The sequence below is a fragment of the Myodes glareolus genome, chromosome 19 (assembly GCF_982192425.1).
Source record: "Myodes glareolus chromosome 19, mMyoGla1.1, whole genome shotgun sequence".
NCBI lineage: Eukaryota > Metazoa > Chordata > Mammalia > Rodentia > Cricetidae > Myodes > Myodes glareolus.
The window spans coordinates 42,025,144-42,050,811 of NC_142044.1; the positions used below are offsets into that span (position 1 = coordinate 42,025,144).

Consider the following 25,668-nt stretch of genomic DNA (forward strand, 5'->3'; position numbering starts at 1 on the left):
GCAGCCCCACCCCTCCATTCCAGAACACCATGGCCAGGTGGTCAAACCGACCTGGAAAACAGGCTGTTTCTTCTTTTACACCTCACCAGCTCTCCTCCCCGAGCCTCAACTCACTTGGCTGTGAAATGGGAAGAGCAGTGCTCTCAGCTGTGAGATTCGATAGGATTATCAGTGCATAGCCATTGATTGACAAATCTTGGTAGAGCCCACCTCCAAGAGAAACCGAAACTTCTGACCCCGCCCAAGGCCCCCAGCTCCCAACGCCGAGAGCACTCGGTTTCAGCCGCCCCAGGAGAAGGCTCCCAACCGTGGGGGTGGGCGGGGCCGGACCCCCCAAACTCTGGCTAGAGCCCACATGGGCTGGACAGCTATCACAGTCCAGGTCAGGTCAGCGCGACCCATCAAGGCCCGGAGCACCTCTTCCCAGGCCCAAGCCAAGCAGCCTGGGGGGAGTGGGACTTCCACCAGGGGGCTGGAAGGCGGGACAAGTGTCTCCCTGAGTCTGTCAGTGACTAGTACCCTCCACCGCACGGGCTCCACGGCGGGGAGGAGGGCAGGGGACCAGGGGGTAAAGTCTGGATCGAGCTGCCCCACTCTCAGCTCCCGGACTCGCCGGGTCCCGGCTGGGGCCACTCACCGTCATGGCGGCGCCCCGGGACGCTGCTCGGGACTCTCGGGCCGGGCTCCGCGGCGCACCCAGCCCGCCGCCCCTCTCGGCCGCCGGCCGCCTCAGCTCCAGCCCTTCCCTTCCCCGGAGCTGCCCCGGCCCCTTCCATCCGCCCATAAAACTTTTTTTTTTTTCAAACTTCCTGGGAGGACCCGGGTGGTCCAATGGGAGGCCTGGAAGCCGCGGCAAACAGCGGCGGGGGCGATGAGAGAACCAATGGGAGCGAGGGCCGGGCCGGGGGCGGGGCCTGCGCGACAGGGCGGGCGGATGGGGCGGCGGGCAGGGAGGGCCGCGCTCCGGCCGGCGGCCTTCAGGAAGGAAGGGCCAACATGCAGGTGACTGCCGGCGACGGCGCTGGGGCGGGGTAGTTTGATCTACACCGCTGGAGCAAGAGCCTGAGTCCCCCCCCACCCCCGTCCGAATGATGGATGCAACCGTCCTTGGCGCCTGGCTCGCAAGACTGAGTACAACACCCAATACTAACGACTCAGCGAGACCCACTCGTTATCTACGGAGTCGGCATTTGTGCTTCCCACAGACCTGGGGCTCATTTGTTTGTGTTTTACCCACGAGAACGCAGTGGCTCAAAGATGGATCTACTTGCCCGAGTTCTCACTGGGTGGGGGTGAGAGAAATGGGGCAGAGAGGATTCTAACAAGTAAATTGCGCACAAAACGAGCGCAGCTTATCTACCAGAAGTTGGTAGATAGAAAGAGAAAGCTTTCTCGAAATTTTCCAAGTGGGACTTTCCATTAAGAAGCGCGGGGTTACCGGGTGTGGGTGTGCACCTGTTGCTCTTGTTCCCAGCTCCCTTCTCAATATGTTGTGTTTTCTTTGCCTATGGAAGCTCATCGTGGTCCTTTAGGTGAGGAGGGACGTTGGTGGAATTTGTTGCTGATTGCACCGGAAGTTTGTGTGGCAGTAGCCATTTAACCCTGTTAGCAAGCAAGGTACTTGAGTACTCTCTATGCCTTAATCTCACACTGGGTAAAATGAGTTGATGACCCGTGAGTGTTAACCAAGTCAAGAAACTAAAACAACTTCTAGTTAGCCACCCTTAGGTGTGGGTCAGGGAGCCTGGGTTACTTGCAGTTTCAGATACTCTGCCAACTCAATTTGGAGTTCAAAAGCATTGCTCTTGCTGGGCATACTGGTATAGGCTGAGGAAGAGGATGAGACAGGGAGCTCAAGAGTCCCAATCCAAAAACAAAAACAAAAAGAGAAGAGTTTCAATCCAGCCTGAGCAACGTATGTAATTCTATCTAGGCTAACCTGAGCCTGCGCTAAATAGGAAGACCCGAAACAAACATAGGAGTATACCCCTATAATCCCAGCACTTGGAGACAGAGGCAGGAGGATCACCACAAGTAGTGAGTTGAAGGCTACATATCAAACCCTATCTCAAAAATAAAGAAATAAATAAAAGTGTATGGTATACTGTAATTACTATGGCGCTCTGACTCTTTGCCCATTTCACAGATAAGGAGCCGGAGACCCAGAGAGCTGAGTTTTTTCCTAGTGTCTCTGTGGAAGTCTCGCAAGGACACACGCGTTAAATTCACAACCTCTAGACACTAGTCTTTTGATGCCCGTCTGCTTCCCACCCCCCCCCCTGCACTCCTTAAAAGTTGTCAGCCCTTGGAAAGTGAGTAAGAAGAGAAACCGCCTCCCACCGGGTGCCTGGGCACAGAAAGCTGGTAAGCTCAGCCCAGGGACCAGAGTGACGGTGACCAGCTCAGTACACTGGATTCTGCCCAGTCAGCTTCCTTTATAACCTGCCTGGGACCGCACTAAATTTTCTACATGCTTCTTTCATATGACGGACACAATGCGGAACTCCTGGAGTCCTGTGGAAGGGCAGACCTTTGGACTCTAGACTGCTGCCTTCTGTGTGCGTGTGCGCGCACACACATACACACACACACACACACACACACACACAGAGAGAGAGAGAGAGAGAGAGAGAGAGAGAGAGTTTCCTTTCCTACTACCTCACAAAAAGATGCATGGAAAATTCCCTTCACCCTTCGAGCTCCAGTCTAAACAGAGCCACACATCCCAGCCAGACTTAGCCCTCAATGCTTAGTGCTCCCATTCCTCGCCTAGTGCTCCTTTCATCCAAGTACCTTTCCCAGCAGGGCCAGGGACATAGCTACATGATTTATCCTGGCACACACAAAGTTCTGGGTTCTATCTCCAAAACTGGGGGGAAATGTTTTGCTTTGTACTCCCTGCATGTGGCCCTGCATCCTGTGGCCCAGCATCTGCTTCCTTACTCATATCTCCTATGCCCGTAGCTTTGCCTAATACTCCCCATTTCTGTCTCCCTTTTTCCTTGTCTTCCTACCTCTTGTTCCTCACGCGGTGCTCCCAATATGTGGCTCCATGCCCCATGCTCCCTGAATCCACGTCTTTGTCAAATGCTCCCTGTATCTGACCCCTTGTTAATGTTCCCTCCTTCTGCCTGTCCCTCTGCTACAGTGTCACTTACCCAGGAGCCTGTCGTGGTATTTGCCTCTATGTGCTCTCTGTGGGCGATAATGGAGCATGTCTTTCTCTCTCTTGGAGGCCAGCCCAGGGCCTTAGCCTACAATATACCCTAAGTAAACACTGGCTAACTGAATGAGTACACAAACGAAGGGATCACAGATCACCCTAGCATAAGAGAGATGTGGGACTTCAGAGGCCTGGAAGTGACTTATGCTGGCAAAGACTGGAGCCACCAGACTTCAGCGATATTCAGCGTGGAGCCACATCTCTCCTGAGGACTCAGGGAAGGGGAGTGGCCCAGAGCACACAGCCTGGGACGGACAGAGATAGAATTCCCACTAGTTTTCTGGCTCTTCAGCAATCCTCAGAGAGGCCCCAGGCAGTACCGTCTCTGGTACTTGCAATTCAAGTCCCCAGAGAAAAAGATCATTGCCCCAGACTCACCAAGCCTCGGCTGCCACAAGTCCGGTAGGGACACGATGGGTAACTAAGGGCTGCCAGGCGGCTCTGGGAGGCCAGCTACACAGGGGTGGGTTTGTAAGAATTCAATGCTCAGATCGGCCAGAGCAGGGTTTGCATCTCAGATGCACCCATGGGTGACATGGAACAAGAGACTTCACTTCCTCATTAGTACGTGGACAACATGAATCTCGTTGTCCTTAAGAAGAGGACCAAACATAGTCAGGCACGTCCTGCATGGGATATGGGGCTGGGGAATATAGTAGATACACAGTAACCGCTGATAGTGTAGACACTGCGCACAGATGTGGGAGTCTAGACTACAAAGATCTGTCCTTCCAGGGGGTTCCAGAAGTCCAGAAGCACATCTATTATCATAATCTCTCTCTCCACTAAGGTCTTCCCTGCAGCTCCTCCCAGCCCTGCTGTGTGTTGGTGACCTTTAGTTAGTTTGATAAGGCAAATCCTGCCCAAGGCTAGAAGGACCACTGCACCCAGATAGCCAAGTTTGCTTGATTGCCTTGGGTGCCCCTGCCTGTAGGGAATGGCAGGGAGGAATCATAACACAGATGGGAAGCAGTACTAGGGCAGCCCTGGTCCCCGAGCCTCTGGGCATTCTAAGCTTCTGGTACCTTCCCCTTAGCCCTGGGCAGCTCCAGCAGTTACCCCAGCAGACAGATGTGATCGGCATGACATCTAGTGCTCTGACTTTCTCTGGAACACTCTCGCTTGGGACTGTGCAAAATCCAGCCCTGTGATATCCTGGCTGTTGGCTCATGTCTGTGCCCACCCTCGGTAAAATAGGCATGCGCCGCCAAGGGCCCTGCAGTGTCAGGGCCCAGCACCAACAGGAAGTCCAAGAGTCACCCAGTCACCAACAGTTAACCCCCAAAGTCAGCTCTTGGTTGTTTCTTACTTGCTGTGAAGGGGCAGAAGGGGTCAAGTCGTAACTACCTCCTTGCCCTGCCCTGGAGGAAGCCCCGACCAGAGGCCCCAGTGTTTACAGGCCTCTCTGGGTAGGGGATGGGTTACGTAAGGCCAGATGTTTGTGAAACTGGCCCAGGCCCAGGTCTGAGACACACTCTGTAATCCAGAACCCCTTCTGGCCCTCCTCCTCCTTCCCTCCCACCACCTGGCTCCCTGGCCCAGGCCAACAGTTGCTGATTGGAGAGTACCCAAACATCCTTCATCCTAAAAAGCTTTCAGGATCTGTGCCCTGCACCGGAGGCAGAAAAGCCCTCTTTCCAGAGCCTGACAGAGCTTTGTAGCAACCTCTCCTTCCATGAGGTTCCCCCACTCCTCCCTTTCAGCTCCCATTTTTTCTTGGCTAGGACCAGCCTCCTCCCCGCTTCCCTTGTCTATCCACCCTCTCCCCTCCAACCCCTTGGGAGCCAGCCTACCCTTTGCCACCTGAGGACCCCCAGAGACAGCAGGTATGGATTGAACAGCGCGGGCCGGTCCCCGGGCATCCGCCATGAAGTCACCAGTCGGCCCTTGAGTGGGCTCCCAGCCTTGCCCTCTGCTGGCCTCTTGGCTGCCTGTCGAACAGGGTCCAGTGTTGGCTGTAGGTCCCTGACAGGATGGGGTATCCCTGGTCACAGCCTCCCCTGACCATTCTGGTACTGCAAAGGCCCGGGGCTCCCACCTACCTCCCCCATTCAGAGCTACAAAGAAAAAAAACTGGTTATCTTGCTCGCCCTGCATAGTGTTTGACCAACAGGGTCTCTAGGACTCCATGCATCCTTGGGATTTGTGTCCAAAAGCCTAGGTCAATATGCAGGCTGCAAGGGATAAAGGTACAGACCACAGATATTTAGCTCACATGGCATGCATCCATCATCTTGCATTTGGTTCTAACATTAATAACCAAGAAGTTTGGGTCAGGTGTGGTGGTGCACACTTGTAATCCCAGCACTTCAGAGGTGGAGGCAGGAGGATCAGGAGTTCAGCTTCAGCAACATAGAAAGTTTGAGGCCTGCCTGGGCTACACGAAGCCCAAATTAAAACCACATTTTAAAAAATTAAAAAAAAAAGCTGGACAGTTAGTGTCCTATGCCTCTAATGCCAGCACTCGGGAGGCAGAGGCAGGCAGATCTCTGAGTTCAAAGCCAGCCTGGTCTACAGAGAGTTCCAGGGCAGCCAGAGCATTTACACAGAGAAAGCTTGTCTCAAAAAACAAAAACAAAACAAAAGGTTAAATACATTTATCTGATTTCTCTTGAAATGTCAGAAAAAATGTGGAGACTCTGGGTTCATTGTCCTCTCAGCAGCAGCCACCTGGAGACAAGGGGCCACACATGTGCCCCCAGCTCCTGTTCCTATCACCTTGGTGACCTGCCTGGCCTTTGGGGCATTAACATGAAAGGAATGGTCACAGACTTAGACAGATACCTCTCTCAGAACCCTAGTGCTTCCATTTTGAAGTCACCTTTGTTGGGGCAACTGAATCACTAGCAAAGCAGAGGCCCTAAGCCACACAGCAGGCTCCAGGCTGAGGAAGGGGACAGAACCTCCTGTCCTCTGACTAGAATTCGCAAGCCTCTGGAAGTGGAGTCTGAAGCCCAGGAACCTGAGAGAGCTGAGGAAAGGAGAGCACCCCGGGATCACAACCCATCGCAGCCCACAGGCCTGACCCCCACACGGCCCCACTCTGGCTCACCTCAACTCACACCACCACACAGAAGGTGTTCACTAAGTGCTGTGAGTGGGAATTATTGATTGAATGAATGAATAAATGAGTAGTTAATACTCTGTTCAGTAGAGGTGGCAGGGGTGTGTGTCGGGGGAGGCTTTCCACATTGCTAATTTCCTCTTTGCTCACAAAGCCCAAGCTTCAGGAAGCATGAAGAAATCAGCCCAAAAGAGGAAGAGTGAAGTTGTCAGTGCCCCTGTTAGCAATGGGAGTCCTCTGTCCCCTCCCCACTTCACAGGAGGGAAGACTGGCCACCAAGCAGATAGAGGCGCATAGATGGGACAGAGCCAGGAAGCAGCGTGGACAAGGGTGGGCATGGGGAGCAGAGGGATGCTTGTTGTGGAACATTATTTTAACTAGGCAAAGATGTGTTACAGTTGTTTATGCTACAGAACATATAAAGGTGTGTTACTTTTGTTTATGCTGAATTTGTCTAATTATGTAAAGATGTGCTGCTTTTTTTTTTTAATCTTGCCTGCCTAAGGCGACTGATTGGTCTAATAAAAACTGAACAGACAATAGCTAGGCAGAGGAGGGACAGGTGAGGCCAGCGGGCAGAGAGAGTAAATAGGAGAAGAAATCCAGGCTCAAGAGAGGGAAGAACAAGAGAAGAAGGAGGAGAAGAATGAGGCACACACCTGGGGCAAGAAGTCAGGCAGTCACCAGACAGACAGACACAGAGAAGCAGGGGAAGTGAGATCTACAGAAGTAAGAAAGGTAATGAGCCCAGAGGCAAACAGTAGATCAAGAGAAACAGGTTAATTTAAGTTAAAAGAGCTAGCCAGAAATATGCCTAAGCTAGGTGGAGCATTTAAAGCTAATAATAAGTCTCTGTGTCATGATTTGGAAGCTGGTTGGTGGCCCCAAAGAAAAAGCCTGGGACAGAGCCAGATAGGGGGACTAGAGTCCTGGGTTCTATTTGGGTCCAGTCACACATTGGCTGTTTCCTTGTCTGTTTCCTTGTACAAATGGGTTGGACGGCATACGGCTGTGTACGACTCTGATCAGTGGCAGGGCCAGACTCAGGTGGCCTTTCACCTCTGGCTTTTCAGGAGGCAGCACAGGGGACAGTGGGCAAGAGAACAGCGTAGCCACAGTCTGCGGGCTCACGCTGCCTGCCGCCTGCCACCTGCTGTCTGCCTCGGCCCTCACCCCTCCCGAGGCTTCTGGTGAGAATGTTCTGTTTGTAAGTTGCAGAGAGGATCAGGGCACAGCCATGCTGCTACAGCCGGACCCCAGGCAGCCTCCCTGGTCCACCCCCTGCATAAAGCTCCAGCCTTCAGGGCCATCCAGGTTGCTATAGCACCTCCTTTAGCTCACTTTGCCACTCCTGACCCCAGCTCCAGGAAGCATGGCCCAGCCCCACCCAGAAAGCCTGGCCCAGCCCTCTAAACCCAAAAGAACATTGCCCTCAGGAACTATTGGGGCCAAGCTGCCACTTGCTCAGGGAAAGACAGTGTGCCAGTAAGTCGGAAGCTGTGCCCTGGGCTTCTGACTCCAGGACCATCCCCAACCAAGTCCCCACGCCATTGGTAACACTACTGACCACCTCCCCCAAAGTTTCTCTCCTTAAAGCCTCAGCAGAGCCAGCCTGGGTCTGGATGGCTTCAGGGCTCTTTGGAGGAGTTCATCCCACCTCCAGCCTGATTTCCCATCTTTTTCCCTCCCCATGTGTCCAAGCTTAGGACCCAACTACCGAGTCAGCCTGCTTCTGGTCAGCCAGTGAGTCTTCGCCTCTGCTTGGTTCTGATGCCTCAGGCTCCTCTGGCTGGAACCGAAGAAAAGACAGAATACAGCTTAGCCTGTATCCCCCACGATTCACCCATCCATCTACCTTCTAGATTTGTCGGTTATTTTCTGTACATCCAATGTCACTAGATCCACGTTGCCAACCCAGCCATCCCTCCTCCGTACTCCATACCCTCCTGCCACCCTGTACATCCATCACCCACTCTGCACCCTACCTTTGTTTAGGTACCATCTAGCTGTCCATTGACTGTCATGTGTCCACCTATCCATCCACCCATCTCTCCATCCTTCCAACAGTCATTCACCAATATAGACTGACCATGTATTCATCCCACTACATCCACCTATCATATTCCACTTAACAACCACCACTATCCATCACCCCCGCCATCTACCTGACACCACCATCTGACCATCATCCATTCAGCCATCCTCCACTCACTGCCCACCTGCTGCCTAGCTACTGTCCCACCCAATCGCTCTCAGTGTGTGATGAAGCGAAGCAGCTGTGGATTCATTGATCTGCCATCCACTGAGATGAATTCCTCTTCTCTATCAGGCCTTGGACTGAGAGGCAGAGGTCCTCGCCCCCACGGAACTCATGTTTGCTTGTTTGATGGTGCTGGAGGTTGAACCCAGGGCCCTGGGCAATGCTATGCAAATGCTCTACCACTGAGCGTATCCCTACCCTGTGCCCGTGGTTCTAAGGGGGAAGTGGATATCTGGTGTGATGGATGGAAGCAAAACTGTGAGGCCCATGAGGGGACCGTCACCAGCCCCAGGATGGGGTCAGTATTGGAGGACAGGACATTAGACAATGAGCAGACATTTGGCAGGTGACAAGGGAAGGCAGAGTCATCCTCGGCAACAGGAATAGTGTGTACAAAACCCTATGCAGAGTCCCTCAGCCATCCCAGCACGGTGAGAGGAAGATATGGGGAGGAGGGAAGAAGAAGGGGCTTTGAATGACACACAGGATCACTAGAGAAGTACCCGGAACTCCAGCAGGACCTGGTGAACTCTCTGCTTTGCCATCCATGAGATGTCCTTCATGCCAGATTGACACACGTATGACACATGTGGTGTTTCTATAGAACTAGAGCCTGAGGGCAGCCCTGCCCTGCCCCCATCTATGCTCTGGGATTGGAGGCATCACCAGGTACAGCACTGAATCCATCCTGGCTACTAGGCTTACTTACCCAGTGGGCACTCTGCAGCCTCTTCTCCCCGCCCGAGCTACTGAAGTGGCCAGAGGTTCTCCATCCTTCATGTCACCATCCCCTAGTCTCCAAGGGATGCTGAGCCTCAAGTAGAGGAACCCCAATCTTTGTGACCTCCCACCTCCCCTTTGACAAGTCAGACTACAGCAAGCCAGTGGCCACTGGGCCACAGCATTGCACACACATACCCTCCGCTGAGCATCAGGTGATTGTCCTGCCTCCACATTGCCCGATGGCAACTTGAGGGTAGGGCTGTGTCATCTGACCCTGCACCCCTGGTGTCTTAGCGCTGAATTAGATTGTTAACTGAGAACAGCCACAAGGTGGTGGAAGAGAGAGTCTCATAGTGTGGTAAGCACAGGCTTCGGAGTGGGTAGTTTAATATCATTTATCAAAACTCCTGCAGGTATGGCCCCTAAGAAATTCTATTGAGTACGGGTCTTAGTTTTATCATCTATAGGCTGGGAACAGTAACAGCTGCCTCTTCACTGTGCATGGCACATATGATCTAACACACTGCCTGTGAGCTGGTGACACCACTGCCAGAGGCTGTCGGGGAACAGGATGCACATAGTTTGGAACAACGCCTTTGCTGGACCCCCTTCAGATATGGGACAGACTTACCGCCAGGTCAGGTGGGCTGTGACTCTCTAGGTGATCTGTTTGCTCCAGAGCAGCAAGAGTTGAAGTTTCTGGTCCACTTGTCACTTTGGTTGTTGGCCACTGGGTGGAGGTACAGGCAGGGCTGGGTAGCTGTGCTGGGCTCTCCGACTGCTGCCCAGGGCTATGTCCATTGGCTTGGGTGACCTTGGCCCATCCTTCAGGCTGGGTCGGTGGCTCTGTCTTCAGGGTGTCTTCTGTTCCTGGGGAACCCAACTCTGGTCCGGACGCCCTGGCTGGGTTCTTTTGGGGCAGTCGAGCCTGCAAGAGCTCCAACAGGCCTTCCCAGTTCAGACTTGGGAGCCGGGTCCAAGCTCCATCCTCAGGTGCCCGGAGAAGGCCCAGCAGGTCCCTCCAGTCTAGGTCAGGTGGCTTCTCAGGGCTATACTGATGTGGGGATGCTCCCTCAGCCCTCCAGCCTATGGCAGTGGTGGCCTCAGGCTGCCGGGCACACAAGCATTCTGCTGGGCCTGCCCAGGAGCTGGCTGGGGGAGTTGTAGGCTGGTGAGGCCTGGACAACTCCTGAAGGCTACCTTGGCCCCTTGGGGAGCCCCCCTGTCGCCCATTACTGGGAGGTTGCTCCCAGGCCTCTGCCTGTCCCCACCTTTCCCTGTGCTCCTGGGTAGGACCCCTCCATATCCCCTCCAGGCTGGGACTCTCAGATTCTGGCCAGCCCCCCAGGCCTGGACCCTCCTGGCTGCCCCAGCTCTTCTCTGGGTGTCTGTTAGGACTCTGGGGTCTTGACAGCTCCTCCTGACTCTGCCACCCTCCCAGAGGCTGCCTTAGGCCAGTGCAGCCACTCTCTAGATGTCTCTCTGTCTGAGCCTTTCTCTCAGGGGACTGGGCTGATGTCCTGGCAGGTGCTGAGGACCTCTGGAGCCGCCGGTCTACCTCAGGTCGCTTCTCGGGGCTCTTAGGATGTGGGGGCTCTGTTCGACTCCGCCGGGCTGGCTCTGCCTGCTTGGCAGAGGGCTTGGTCACCTGTGGATGAGGTGAAGGGGTGGGTGAGGCTCCGGACTGCACGGGATAGTCGCTGTCTGTCTTAGCCAAGCCCCAGAAGAAAGGGGAGGTGTGAGGTGAGGCTGGATCTTCCTAGAAGCCTAGACCAAAGCAGGTGGAGAGTTGCGGCTCTCTCTCCTCTCACCCAATTTTCTCGGTTCCAGAAAGAGATCTGCAGAGAGCTGCTCAGTTTCTGGGCTCCCCTCTGTAAGATAGTCTTTCCGAGCTGAGCTATCAGGTGCCGAATTTCCACCATGGGTAACTGTGCCCTTGGGGTGTGCATCACCCTCTGAGTTTCATTTGAGATCCAATCCCTATGCTGAACAAGGCAGCACCTGAGGCACCTGAGGCTCCCTAAGATCTCAAGATAGCAGACACCTCCCTCCATGGGGACAGCTCCGAGGGACTGTCTTCATGGGGTTTGTATGGAGTCCTTCACATCTTGCCCTTGGAGAAAGTGGAGTCTGATCCCATGGTGTGGCCCTGCCCATCTCACAGAGGACCTCCCTGCCCAGGACACCCACCAGGAACAGAGGGTATAGAGAAAGGCAGTGACCACTCATGAGGGCTGGTGGCTAGCAGTGCTCACCTGCCTGCTGGGGGTGGGGCTGGACTGTCTTCGAAGTTGGCTCTGACCTTGGCCGGGCCGCTGTGACCGTCCCTCATCCCGAGCCTGGAAGGCCCCTGGTGCTTCCGACTTCCTAAGAGCAAATGCACCTGTTCCAGAGGGCCTTTGGGACTTCATGCCAGCACTCAGCATTCCCAGCCCACCCCAGAAAAGAGACTCATTGAAAGTCCAAAGTGAGGATGACCCTCTCGGGGCCTCAGTTTCCTCTTCTGGAAAATGGGGACAGTCAGCACCATCTAACCTGACTCATAAGGCCATAAAGATGACACAGGAGACTGAGCGGAGGGGGCAGCTCTTGGCCATGGCTCCCTGCCGCCTCATTCGTCACTTCCTATTACTCACCAGCCATCAGCCAGCCACCCCTGACAAAGGTTAGACTGGTCCTTGTGGGAATTCAGATTTATTGAGCATCTATTGTGTACCAGGCACTGAGCAAAAAATAATGACAATGTTTAAGAAAGTATTTATTGAGCGCTTCCCATGTTCTGGATGACACGTAGCTGTGTGCTGAGTACCACAACCTTACACAACCTACTTCAAGGACAAGAGAGGTGGCTGTTAGGTGCCTCGCTTTCCCTTTCTTCTCCCCTTCTCCATCCATCTGCAAACTGAGGATTTCTCAAGCCTCTGGGAGCTAACGGAACTCCAGCACTCAGCTTTGAAAACCCTGGCCCCTTCTAGCCATGGGCAAAAGAGCTCCTAGCCAGGTGACTGTGAAGAGACACTCTCTCCAACTTGACAGTCCCAGAAAGGTCACCAGCAAAGGTCACCATACCCAACAAAGATCACCTTTAGCCTGTGCCAAAATCCTTGCTTCCAGATATGTGTATGGGTTATTAATGAGTAACTATGGTTATATTCAATATGGCATCACCGTTACAGAGCTAACAGACTCAGCACAGTCTGTCCCTTCTCCTAGTAAGAGACAAAAGACTTAGCCTCCATGAGCAGGTGCCTCCTGTGGAATCTGACTATCGGACTTCATCTAAACTGGCCATGGAAAGAGGCATGTGGAAGACCCTAGGGTCCATCCCCAGCACAGCAAATATAAGCCAAACACACAAATCAGTGGGGCCATGACTGGTGGCTGAGCAGAGCCAGGAAGGAGACATGCTTTCAGGCAGCCCAGGGTGAGTCCCCAAAGGAGACAAGAGGGAGGCTGTGCAGGTGTCTGTGGGGACTGTCTTTCTAAAGTTTGCCCACAGTTGAAGAACCATGCAGAACACTGTAGAGGTTTGCAGAAGGAATGGACCTTGGGTGGTGATGACCCCTGTGATCCCAGTGCTCGGGAGGTAGGGCAGGGAAACCGGGTGTTCGGGGGCATCACTGGCTACAAGGAGAGTTGGAGACCAGCCTCTCAAACTGAAAGAATGGTATCAGGCTTTGTTGTCCTGTGGCCTTTGCTGATGTTATTAGAATTCAATCTGGAAGCTGTTGGGGTCCTTAGAAGCCCAAAGGTCCCTGGATTTTAAGCTTGAGGACCCTCTGATGAGGCTCTCCGCCCTGGCCCCGAGACCGGGTTTCTCTGTGTAGCTCTGGCTGTCCTGGAACTTGCTCTGTGGACGAGGGTGGCCTTGAATGCAGAGGTCTGTCTGTCTCTGCCTCCCAAGTGCTAGGTGTGCACCACCACTGCCACCTGGGCAAAGCTCCATTTTTAGTCAAAATTGAGACCTTTGAGAAAGTTTCCCCCAGCACTGAGGTCTAGGGACTTCAGTGAAAGAATCAAAATTCAAAGTCCCAAACATGATGGGGACCCAGTAGGGAAGTGCAAAATTTTTGATCTCTTTCGAATGCCCATTTTCCATACAAACTCCAGCTTGTTCAGTGGTCATTCCTTCCAATAAGTCTTCCCTCATCCCTCATAAGCTTTGAAAGATAGGGCTAAAGAACCCTAGAAGATTCTGAGCCACCCTCATGGGAGCCCAGCTCTTTTGCAATAGGACCCACCCAGAGCCACCTGTTCCCAAGGGTGATGTGACTGTATCGTGGATGACAAGGAATTTCCTCTGGATACTCAGATGGGTATATGGGCCTCCAAACGGTGTCAAAGAAGCAACAGGGCAGGATGGCGCACACTTTTAACCTCAGCACTGGGAGACAGAGGCAAGTGGATCTCTATGAGTTCCAGGCCAACCAGGGCTACATAGTGAGACCCTGTTTAAAAGCAAAACAAAGATACTGTGTTCAGAAGATCCAAGGAAGACTGTTTCAAAATTCAGGCATTTAAGGGAGTGGGGTGGGAGGAAGGGCTAAAACACCAGTCAAATGCCTAAGTCTTTGACATGATCCTTCTAGAAAAATGTTCCAGGCTTAGAACAACGCTTGGGCAAAGTAGATGCTCAATAAATATATACATCAGAGGAGAGTAGCTAGGAGATAATGAACGTACAGCCTGCACAGCCCATCCCCCAGTCTCATAAACTCTGCCTCTTATGCAAATGCACGCTGTCCTCAGAGGGCAAATGGTATTCCACCTGGAAAAGTACTAGATAGAGAACATACCCTAACTGAGATGGGAAGACAATGAATGTACTAGAACAGGGAATGAAGTGGACAGAAGTAACTGTGTTAGTCCAGTGTGGTGCTGTATGCTTGTAATCCCAGCACTCAGGAATCTGGAGCAGAAGGACCTAGAGTTCAAGGCTAGTCTGGGCTACACTGCAAAATCCTATTTCAGTCGGGTGGTGGTGACGCACGCCTTTAATCTCAGCACTTGGGAGGCAGAGGCAGGCGGATCTCTGTGAGTTCAAGGCTAGCCTGGACTACAATAGCTAGTGTCAGGACAGGCTCGAAAGCAACAGAGAGAAACCCTGTCTTGAAAAAGAAAGAAAGAAAGGAAGGAAGGAAGGAAGGAAGGAACGAAGGAAGGAAGGAAGAAAGAGAAAAAAGAAAGAAAAAAAGAAAAAAGAAAGAAACCAACGTGCTTTTAGTCTTCCCCATTTGACAGATGAAGAAACTGAGGCCCAAGTAGATTAAATTGTTTTAAGCAGATATCACAGGATACAGAGTAGCTTTGAACCCAGGTTTGAACCCAGGTTTGTTTGCTTGCTTGTTTGTTTTTGATTACATGGCTACACATAGTGTTACTTCAACCTCAGAAAAAATACCCTAATATACAGAAAGATACAGTGGCTTGCCCAAGACCACACAGCAGGGCTTGAACTCTTGCTTCGGAAACCTTTCAACTGTTCTCCTCCCCAGCCCACCTGACTGCCCCTGCCCTGGCTCACCTGCGCTCTTGCCCGAAGAGGCGCTCCACCTCTGCCCGGCCAGGGCTGCGGGTACGGCCCTCGTTGCTGCCCTGTGCCTGGGGCTCTGGACCCCTCTGGGCCAGCCTCCTGGGTGGGGGCAGGTCAGCCAGCATGGTGTACTCCTCCCTTTCCAGGTTGTGTCTGGTTTCCCCTGGGGGTGCTGAGCCCCGAGAACCTGAGCTACCTGGGGGAGGGGAAGGGGCCAGGAGACCTAAATCACTGGGTGGGTGACGGGGAGGAGAGGAGGCTCTGGGTGCATCCCGATAACCGATGCATACTTGGGGGGGTAGCAGTGGGGAACCATGCAGAGAGTCAATAGAAGGAGCAAGGCTCTCCATACTGGTCCCAGGAGGATCCTGGAAAAAGAGGGAAGGCTCAGGAGCCTGGCGTGGTGGGGAGGAAAAGGAGGGGGCATCTCTGTGTCCAATACATACAGGAGTGGGGATGTGGGGAGGCTCATGCAGAGAGTCTGTGGAAGGGACCAGGCTCTCTGTGCTGGCCCTGGGGAGATCCTGGAAGAAGGAGGGCTCTGGGAACTGGCGCGGTGGGGAAGAAGCCCGGGGGGCATCACGGTACCCAATGCACACTGGTGGGGGAAATTGTGGGGGATCATGCTGAGGGGACTCGTTCTCAGCATCTGACGTGTCTGGGAGGAAGGGAAAGGGATCAAACTGGGTATGCCGAGGTGGTGAAGTGGCCCAGGGGGCATCACGGTGCCCAATACACACTGCAGGTGGCATGTAAGGGGGTTCGTGGTGGGGCGATTCGCTCTCAGAGGAGTGGGGATCTGGAAAAAAGGGGAAAGGGTCATACTGAAAATAGCGAGGGGGCGAAGAGGCGCGAGGTGCATCCCTGTGCCCAATGCACACAGCACACGGTGGCTGGAAGGGCTCTGAAGAAGTCTGGGGAGCCCCTCGTGCTGGGTGCAGAGGTGATGAAGTGCGAGAGGCACTGGGATGGCCTGGGTTATGAGAGGAGGTGGCTAGGGATGGGGAAGAGTGTTGGGGAGGGTCGTGGTGGGCTAGTTTGGTAGGAGCTGAAGTCTGAGACCTGTCCACTTGGGTTGGTCGGAGAGAAATGGATGCCCAAGGCACCTGATTTTGTTTGGTGCGAGGTGGAGATGAGGTTCGAGGACCACCACTCTGGGTTGGCCGAAGGGGAAAGGAGGCCCAAGGGATATCTTTGTTGGTACGGTGGGGAGAAGGGTTCCTGGAGCTATTGCCCTGAGTGGCACGGCGGGGAGATGATGGTCCTGGGTTGTCCTTTTGGGTACAGGCACTTCGGAGATGCTCCCATCTACTGCAGGAGGCTGTGGTCTTGTCTCCTTGGGTAGGAGGGGTCCTGGGGGTGTTCTGTGGTATGCAGGAAGTCCTGGGGTTGTCCCGCTGGGTGGTTCTGTTGGGAGAGGAGGTTCTGGGGTTGTCCCGCTGGGTGGTTCTGTTGGGAGAAGAGGTTCTGGGGTTGTCTCTCTGGGCACATAGAGTCCTGGGGTTGTCACGCTGGGTAGTTCTGTTGGGAGAAGAGGTTCTGGGGTTGTCCCTCTGGGCACATAGAGTCCTGGGGTTGTCCCGCTGGGTGGTTCTGTTGGGAGAAGAGGTTCTGGGGTTGTCCCTCTGGGCACATAGAGTCCTGGGGTTGTCCCGCTGGGTGGTTCTGTTGGGAGAGGAGGTTCTGGGGTTGTCTCGCTGGGTGGTTCTGTTGGAAGATGAGGTTCTGGGATTGTCCCTCTGGGCACATAGAGTCCTGGGGTTGTCCCGCTGGGTGGTTCTGTTGGGAGATGAGGTTCTGGGGTTGTCCCTCTGGGCACATAGAGTCCTGGGGTTGTCACGCTGGGTGGTTCTGTTGGGAGATGAGGTTCTGGGGTTGTCCCTCTGGGCACATAGAGTCCTGGGGTTGTCACGCTGGGTGGTTCTGTTGGGAGATGAGGTTCTGGGGTTGTCCCTCTGGGCACAGGGAGTTCTGGGGTTGTCACGCTGGGTGGTTCTGTTGGGAGATGAGGTTCTGGGGTTGTCCCTCTGGGCACAGGGAGTTCTGGGGTTGTCACGCTGGGTGGTTCTGTTGGGAGATGAGGTTCTGGGGTTGTCCCTCTGGGCACAGGGAGTTCTGGGGTTGTCACGCTGGGTGGTTCTGTTGGGAGATGAGGTTCTGGGGTTGTCCCTCTGGACACAGGGAGTCCTGGGGTTGTCCCATTGGGTGATTCTGTTGACAGAGGAGGCTTGGGCACAAGGAGATGATGCCATGTGGGGGCCATCTTGGGATGTAGAGGTCTTGAGGCTCTCGGAAGTGGCTCTGAAGGGAGAGGAAAGTGGAGTGCTGCTTTTCTGGGTGGACATGGTTCTGTGAATGTCCCTTTGGGAAACTCTTGAAGGAGAGGACGTTCTGGGGCTATTCTGCTGTTTGACTAAACTCCTGGGGGTGTCTCTTTGGGTGTTACGGGATAGAGAGGGAGCTTGGGAGGTTTCTGGTGCAGAAGCATCCTGGAAGACATCCCTTTGAGCAGAAGCAGCCTGGGTGGTGGTCCGAGGCCCACTCAGTGGTGTCCCAGAGGAAGCCTGGGCTTGCCCTGCGCGACGTCGCTCCAAGGAGAAGTAGCCGCTTTCTGCCCGCAGCTTTGCCCAGTGCTGGCCAGCACTCTGTCCCCCACTGCCAGAATCTGGAGAGAAATGATAAAGTTTAAGGTGAGGAGAGGGATCCAGGAAGGACAGAAAAATCAAGGCAGCCCCCAGCCTGATTCTAATAGGCTATCAGTGTCTGGTCTAAGAGACACACCCTTGCCATTCAGGCTGAGACCGAGCTTAGACACCAGTCTGCTGCCAGACCAGAGATTCACAATCACTCATGGATAGGTACCAGGGCAAGTAGATCATGGATATGTCAAAGGAGACCAGAACTGTGGAGAGCAACGACCCCAGAGAGGGAGAGGTAGACCAGGAGCACTTGTCTGATGACCTTGATTCCTCGCTTCTACTTCCCAGATGGGATGCCCACAAATCATCCCAACTTCTAAGGAATCCCTTTTGTGGGTGCCAGAGCATAGAGTCCATGCCTATACCTACACCTGAGGACTCTTGCTACCCCTCTTACTCCAGAGGCTCACCCCAGACACTGGAAATGTGCACAGCTAAGGCCGCCATTGATGAATGGGCACCTGTGTGTCTACCCAGAGCAGAATCGGTACCTGACCGAGCTACCGCATGTGACAGTTAATATTGTCAACAGAATATATTTGCCCAGAGGACAAACCCCTGGGGATGTCTGTGAGAGAGTTTCTAGACTGGGTTAATTGAAGAAGGCCTGGCTGAAATATGGGGAGCATCATCCCATGTGCTTGGGTCCTAGAGTGGATAAGGAGAAAACAAGCAAGGGTCAGTGAGATGGCTCAGCCGGCGAATGTGCTGTGGCTAAGCCTGATACTGTGAGTTCGACCCCCAGGACCCACATGGTGGAGAGAACTGAAACCAGGAGGCTGTCTCCTGATCCTCCCACACAAGCTCCTCTGCACATGTGCACACGCATGTATGTAAACTCACACCCACGCACGAATAAATGAATCTTTGTTTTTGTTTTGTTTTTCGAGACATGGTTTCTCTGTAGCTTTGGATCCTGTCCTAGAGTTCACTCTGTAGACCAGGCTGGCCTCGAACTCACAGAGATCCACCTGCCTCTGCCTCCCAAGTGCTGGGATTAAAGGCGTGCGCCACCACTGTCCAGCAACAAATTTTTAAAAAGAGAGGACACACAGGGGCAGGAGAGCCTGCACTGGGCACCAGCATTCATCTAGGTCAGTGTTTTTCAACCTATGAGGTGTTGCCCCTGGAAGGTTGAATGGCCCTTTCACAGGGGTCACCTAAGATTATAGGAAAACACAGATATTTACACTATAATTCAGAACAGTAGCAGAATTACAGTTATGAAGTAGCAACAAAAATAATGTCATGGTTGGGGGTCACTGCTCTAGAGGCCTCCTGACTGCAGATCCACGGTGACCAGCCATCATATCCTGCCACCATGCCTCCCCTGTCACACTGGATTGTAGCCTTGTCTGTCTGTCCTTAAATTTCTTTTGCCAGGTACAAGTAACTAACACTTTAGGCACCTCAAGGGCGTCACAGGGGTGCTGGCCTCAGGGGTGAATGTGCTCCCCTCAACAATGACCATGTCACAGGCTCCTGGCTGCCATAAACTGGGGGTCAACCGCCACCCTTTTCAATCTCTTAACCACCAGCTGTGTGTGCTCCTGTCCCTCCCCTTGAAGTAGCAAGCCATGAGTGCCTTCCCCAGGACACGCCTCCTTTCACATATATCCCCTATCCCTCCAGTCTTGCTACACTGGTAGCTGGTGTCCCTGAAGTCTGAACTCTCAGCACTGGAGTGGCCCTGAGGCCCCCTAAGATGTCCTCTGAATCCACCTGATTCTGTCACCTCCAGCCCACAGCCCCATACCCAAGGTCACTGTCATTTTTGCTCAGATAATCCCAGTAGCTCTCCCCCGAAGCATGAGTGCCCTTTGCCCAGAGTCATGGTCCCCTCAACAAAGCATGGTAAGTCTGCCCTGCTCACAACCCTTGAGGGGCAGGCAGGTAAGGAATGGCCAGGAACCTGTCACAGGAGCAAGGACCAGAGGAGACCAGGTGACTCAATGCCGTGGGAGATCCTGCATGACGTCCCGAGACAGAAGAGGATTTGGGACTGGTGGTAACTGTAACCTTAGCACTAGCCTTGAGAGATGAAGGGTGCAGGAGGATTGCTGCAAGGTTGAAACTGCCTAGGGCTCCAGAGTTTGAAGCCAGCCAAGGCTACATAACAAGATCTTGTAACAGACAAACAAACCCAAAGGGACCATGGAAGGAAAAGCGGTGGATCTGATTAGCCTGCAGTTTACAGTTGTCTTAATGTTTTTTATGAGTATGGGGCTAGGGTTTCACTGCTAGGCAAGTGCTGAGACACATCCCAGGCCCCACCCATGCTATTTGTTTTGTTTTGTTTGTTTGTTTTTGTTTTGTTTTTGTTTTTTTGAGACAGGGTTTCTCTGCAAAATAGCCCTGGCTGTTTAGAACTCACTCTGTAGACCAGGTTGGCCTCGAACTCAGAGTGCTGGGATAAAGCTTCTTATCTCCAGCCTCTGCATACAATTGTTTATGAAGCTAACATCTGGGGACCTGGGCAAAGGGTCCAATAGTCACTACAGCTACCGTCTTGGCAAAGCTAAGATTATTTCAAAACAAAAAGAAAGAAAATACCCTCCAGGAGCTTCCTGCTGGATTTGGAATGAGACCCAGGCTGTGCAGGGGTTGTCTCCTCTCTCTATCCCACCCCCGCCCACCTGCCAGGGTCCAGCACCCACTCTTTTGAGGTCCTCCAACACAACACAGGATCCTCACCTCCCAGGACCATTGCTCTTGCTGCTGCCTCTGTCTGGAGTGGACAGTGTCCCTCTAATGCTTCCATTTCCTGGCCAAGGGCTGCCTTCCATGGACCTTCCTCATGCCTATCTCCTTGATTACCTGCTCTTCCCCTAGCAGTGCTGTGTGACAGGGCCTTACATTCTCATAGTGCCTCTGGAACTTGCAGAGGTGAGCAGCACACAGTAGGTTTGCAATTCACACAGTAGGTCTGCAGCACACAGTAAGTTTGCAGTTCACACAGTTCTCCCTCCTCTGGTTTTGTTTCTCCCTCGCCTGCAGTGGGCCTAGTCTTTGTGTCATACAATGGCTTAGCTGTCTCCTGCCACGCCACCCATCAAGATACCCCAGGAGCCTGGTTCTCACAGGATGAGGCCTCCATGCAAGACAGGTACACAGCGGTGCTTGGGCAACCTGTGTCCTACATCCCCCTCTCCCGCAGTGAGCAGTGCCAACCAGGATGCACCTAGCAGAGGCTCAGTCCCTGACTGCAATGCTGCAAGTGGCCACCAGGTGGACAGTGGCCACAGAGTCTGGCTAAGTAGGTCACAGGGAGGACTCCACCCACTGCCTAGGGACTTTCAAGAGCCTGGAAGCAAAGCCTGGCTGTGTGGGGCCTGTCTGTAATCCCAGCACGGAGGAGGCGGAGGCAAGGGGGTCAGGAATTCCAGAGCAGCTGCAGCTACAGAATCCAAAGCTCACTTGAACCAGAATCACAGGCATGAACCCCTCAAAACCCAACTGGAGCATTTTAGCGTCAGGATTTGAAAGGGAAGGGATGAGGTGCTGTGTGCTATCCTGTCCTCAGGCATCCACATGGGAACACTGAGTGACCTCTTGGCTGTTGCAGCATCTGCAAAGCACCCCAGCCTCAGAGAACCTTTCCCCTGCAGGTCAAGTGTGGTCTGAGGAACACTGTGAGCATCCTTGATCATCCTGTTGGCAGGGAACCTCTTGCCCTGGGATTCAGCATCAGCATTAGCCAGTGACAACTCCGGGCTGAACTGGGAATTACTAGGTGACTCCCCTGACTTCTCATCCTGCTGCCTCACCCTGCTCCAATGCATTCTGATTTTGCATCCAGAACCATCCCAAGCCATAGGTTCGATAATGTCACTCCTCACCCCCTGCCATAACCGTGCTTAGAGAAAAGAATTCCAGCTCCTTGGCAAGGCTGAGGAAGCCAGCCTACCCCTGTGTGCACCCCATTCACATTTAAACTGCAGCTGCTAATGGGCCAGATAGCCCTGTCTCCTTGCCCTGCTTTCCTGTGCCAGCCCTGTACCCATCTGTGGTGGCACACATCTTTAATCCCAGCACTCAGGAGGCAGAGGCAGGTGGATCTCTGTGAGTTCAAGGACAACCTGGTCTACAGAGTGAGTTCCAGGACAGTCTGGGCTACACAGAGAAACCCTGTCTCAAATAGCAAAAACAAACCAAAACAAAAGATCTCTTCTCTTTCCCCCATGTCTGCATCTGCTCCTCCTCTGTCCTGGACCACTACAGCTAGTCCCTGTCTGCCTGCTTTGCTAGGTGCTGAGCTTTCTAGGGCAAGGGTCCATGCTATCTCGATCTGAGACCCCTAGCATCTTCACTCAAACGTCACATGTATTGATGAGACTCCTGCAAGGACCATAGAAAGCCAGGACTGCCATCAGGGAAGGAGGTGGGGCTTCTGGCATACTAGCTCCAACTCCTGACCACACTGAAGTGAGATACCTGGTCAGAATTGGGTGCCTACCATACTGAACTCACATCCCAGCAAGATCCTGGCCAAACTTTCCAACCTCCATGGACTTGGCTTAACAATAGTCCCCTCCCCCATCTCTCTGTCTCTCTCTTTTGCTCAGAACAGCACTCTGACTTCCTCTGGGGACCCTCCCCTCCTTCTAGCTCAGGCTATGGGGTTTGCACAGGAGGCCAAACTTGGTGATGAAGATGACCCCCAGTGGTCCCCGTGAGAACTCTTCCTGAGACTGTAGTCACAGGAAAGACGTGCCCTTCTTCTGTGGGACACAAGGTGGCCCCTCTGGTGGTCAGCATGCTATTTCTAGAGAAGTGTCTGACAAAGAATGGGACCACACCAGGCAGTGGTGACTCACGCCTTTAATCCCAGCACTGGAGAGGCAGAGGCAGGTGAAGCTCTGTGAGTTCAAGGCCAGCTTGGTCTACAGAGGGAGTTCCAGGACATCCAGGGCTACACAGTGAAACACTGTCTCAAAAAACAACAAACAAACAAGAATGGAGCCACTTCAGCAGAAGTTCTCAGAATGGAGAGGAGATTTGGGTACTGTCTGAACACCTGGGCCCAGCCATACCTGAAGTCCCTACCATTCTATTTATGCGGGCACTCCACTTGTGTTCAGCCAGTTTCGGTCTCTTAGAATTTAGAGGCCCTAATCTTTCAACTGAGGGAAAGCATCCTTAAGCTAGGCAGCACAGCACATGAAATAAGAACTTTTTATTATTAAGATTCGGACCCTCAGGGCTAGAAAGACGACTCAGTGATTTGAGCACTGGCTGCTCTTCCAGAGGACCCCGGGGTTCAATTCCCATCACCCACACGGCAGTTCACAACTGTCTGTTGCTCCAGTTCTGGGGGATCTGACACTCTCACATAGACATACATGCAGCCAAAACACCAATGAATATAAAATACAAATAAATAAATTATAAAAGAGAGAGATCCTGCCCCTCAAAGGAAGCCGAGCCAGTGAGATGGCTGTGTGGGGGCCCCTGGCCATCACCACGTTGTGAGACCACCCTAGAAGTACTCACCTTCCTTTCTCTGGCCTTCTACGTCCCCTCTGGCAGGGGACTTGGTGACCCTTCGAGCACTGTCAGCTCTCAACCCCTCCTGAGGCCTCCTCGGAATCATCACGTTGAGTCTGTAGGCGTTGGAGACCACCCCTGGCCTCTCAACAGTGTCCCAATCCTGCTGGGGGAGGAAAGAGCTTGCCAGAGAGGAGAAGAGGGCCCTAAGCCTGCATCCCAGCACGAAGGGTAAAGAAATAGGTTTTTAAGGACACCTGCTGCCTGAGTGGGGCTCTCAGCGAACCTTCTGTCAGCTTTGAGAAAAGGGTACAGCCATCGGAACCAAAATCTGGGCCAAAGTCACAAAAATGGAAGAAATGGGTTCAAATCCTAGGTCCACTGTTTCCTGGCTGTGTGGTTTCAAGTGAGTGACTTCCCTGCTCTTGGCCCTAACTGGGGTACAGTGGTCTCTAGCATAGAGGGTGGTGGAGAGCCTTGCTTGAGCTCAGACCCATTGAGACCTTTGCACGGCCCCCACACATGTGTGAACAGGCTAGGTTGTTTATGTGGAGCCCGTTCTTGTTGTTTCCTATTTTGGGGGGAAGGGGGTGGGATCTAATGGAACAGGTCTGAAAGCGTGAAGGCGAAGGGACAGTCACTTGGCTCCTCTCTCCTGCCTGCTCCCAAGCCTGTTCCCTTCCCTCTGCCTTTGGACCTCAACATCAGGATGGGCTATGGGCTCATTCTCAGCAGCATGTGGCCAGGGCAGAGCTGCAGTCAGCCTCACGCTTGCTCTGGACACCATGCCTAATTCCCAGTCCTGAGACCTGAGACCTGAGCCAGCTGGCGAGTCATCCCAAGTCCCCATTGAACTGGAAAACCTCCCTCCACCTGCCCACACTGCCACCTGCCCTGAGTCAGCCCAGCAGGAGCCCCACCCTCCCTCCCGTCAGGGAAGGCTATGGCCATGCCTGGCTCAGTGTTCTCTGTGAGAAGGAAGCTCAGCCCTCCTCTAGAGTTTAGAGCTCTTATCTCTAGGGCTGAAGACACTGGCTGATCCTGTTCTTGCTCCCAGATCCTGGCCCTCAGCTCACCACAGAGGAAGAATTACTGGTCTCATGAGGGGTACTGCTGTCCTTGCTGGAGCTGATGTCAGAGTTGGCGCCCTCCTTGTCGCAGCTACTACAGGCCAGGCCCTCCAGATAGGGCAATGCCTCAGGGTCCTGGTGCCTGTTCCTTGGGGCCGGTGCAGGGCCCTCTGCAGGGAGACCTGCTGTTGGGGACCAGCCCCTGGGAGAAGAGAGAGACCAATTATTTTCCCCTACGAGGTAACAGAGTCAGGGACTGAATCCCGCCTGCCCGCCACCTCCCTGTACATGTGGGTCTACTCACACCATGCAGGAGTCTGCAGCTACGGATCAAGAAGCCAGTGCCAAGGGCATTTGGTCCGGGCTCTCTATGGGTCACCTAGAGTTGTAACTGCCTCCCAAGAGAGAGGGTGCTACCACACAGATGAAGAAACCCAGGCTCTGAGAGGTCAAGAGTCTGGCCAAGGCCACAGCCCTGGGAAAGGGCAGAGCCCAGCATGTTTCAGTGAGGAGGGTGGGAACACTGAGCCGGGCTGGCAGATGAAGGCTGTTTAGCAGTGTGAGGGGAAGCGAGTTCCAAGGGCAGGAGCTGTAGAAATAGTGTACTTTACAGACGCGATCCCTGCGGCCCCCGTTCCAGAGGCTTACAGCTCACGGCATTCCCAGAGTGGCCCACCACAGGTCTATAAACCAGCAGGATGTGACGACGTTAGAAAAGAGATCTCTAACTAAGGAACTGTGGAACATTCTGTGCACGTCCCAACCTTCACGCCTAAAGCCTAAACCAGGCAGTACAGGTTAGCAAATCAAATGCACTGTCCAGTCCTGCAGGAAAGAGTCCTTGCAATTTGTCCTAGACTGCCTGAAATGCATTGGCTGTCAGAGTCCCCTTTTCCTTGTTCCCATTTGCTTAAATGCCCACCTGAGGGGAACACTAGCCCTCAAACAAGGGCTTAGCTCAGCCTCTCTTTTTAAAATGTATTTCTTCAGTATTGGAAATCAAACCCAGGATCTTAGGCACGCTGCCTGCCACAGAGTTACTCTCTCAGCCCTTGTTCTACAGACGAGAAAAGTGAGACATAAAAAGATGGCCTAGCAGGCCAAAGGCCCCACAGCCCATCACAGCAGATGGGAAACTGGGACCCAGCTCTCTGGACCTTCAAACCGTGGCCTCCTAAGGTCTCATGACCCAAGCAGGGAACTTTGGAACTGTTCATTCCCTCCAGTGGAAATCTCAAGGCCCAAGTATCCAGTCAAGCAGAGGTAACAGCAGGTGCCCTGGCTGAGAGGCCCATTCAATCTTTTGGGGGACAGTAACCCATCAGTTTTGAGCTCCAAATCCTCTTGTCTCCACTTCCTGGATACTGGTATTACATCCATCTGCCACCACACTCAGCTCCTTCAATCCCCTAAAACCGTACACAGGAACCAGAAGTACATAACTATCCCCTACCCCATGGAATTATGGGATGGTCAGGGCTACCAGGAAAGATACCCAGGGTCAGGGTCAGAGACTCAGATAAAACAAGGACAGATCAATATGAGCTTTCCAGGGTTTCCCAAAGACCCCTGAAATAGATTCCCTGTCAGAGTCCTCTCTGCCCTCTTT

General features: G+C 53.4%; 1 protein-coding gene across 4 annotated transcripts in view; it reads right to left on the bottom strand.

The window, feature by feature from the left end:
- Triobp (TRIO and F-actin binding protein) overlaps positions 1 to 25,668 on the bottom strand; it is a 58,070-nt gene that overhangs the window by 23,402 nt on the left and 9,000 nt on the right. For 2 of the 4 annotated variants that reach the window (XM_048454808.3, XM_087898994.1), the window contains exons 4-9: positions 24,066 to 24,261; positions 22,996 to 23,152; positions 14,795 to 17,468; positions 11,526 to 11,637; positions 9,902 to 10,918; positions 8,005 to 8,076 (exon numbers count right to left, since the gene is read on the bottom strand). In XM_048454808.3, coding sequence (XP_048310765.3) covers positions 8,005 to 8,076; positions 9,902 to 10,918; positions 11,526 to 11,637; positions 14,795 to 17,468; positions 22,996 to 23,152; positions 24,066 to 24,261 — 4,228 coding nt within the window. Of the gene's footprint in view, positions 1 to 637; positions 800 to 8,004; positions 8,077 to 9,901; positions 10,919 to 11,525; positions 11,638 to 14,794; positions 17,469 to 22,995; positions 23,153 to 24,065; positions 24,262 to 25,668 lie in introns of those variants that run through there. The other 2 variants (XM_087898995.1, XM_087898996.1) reach the window with 1 other exon arrangement.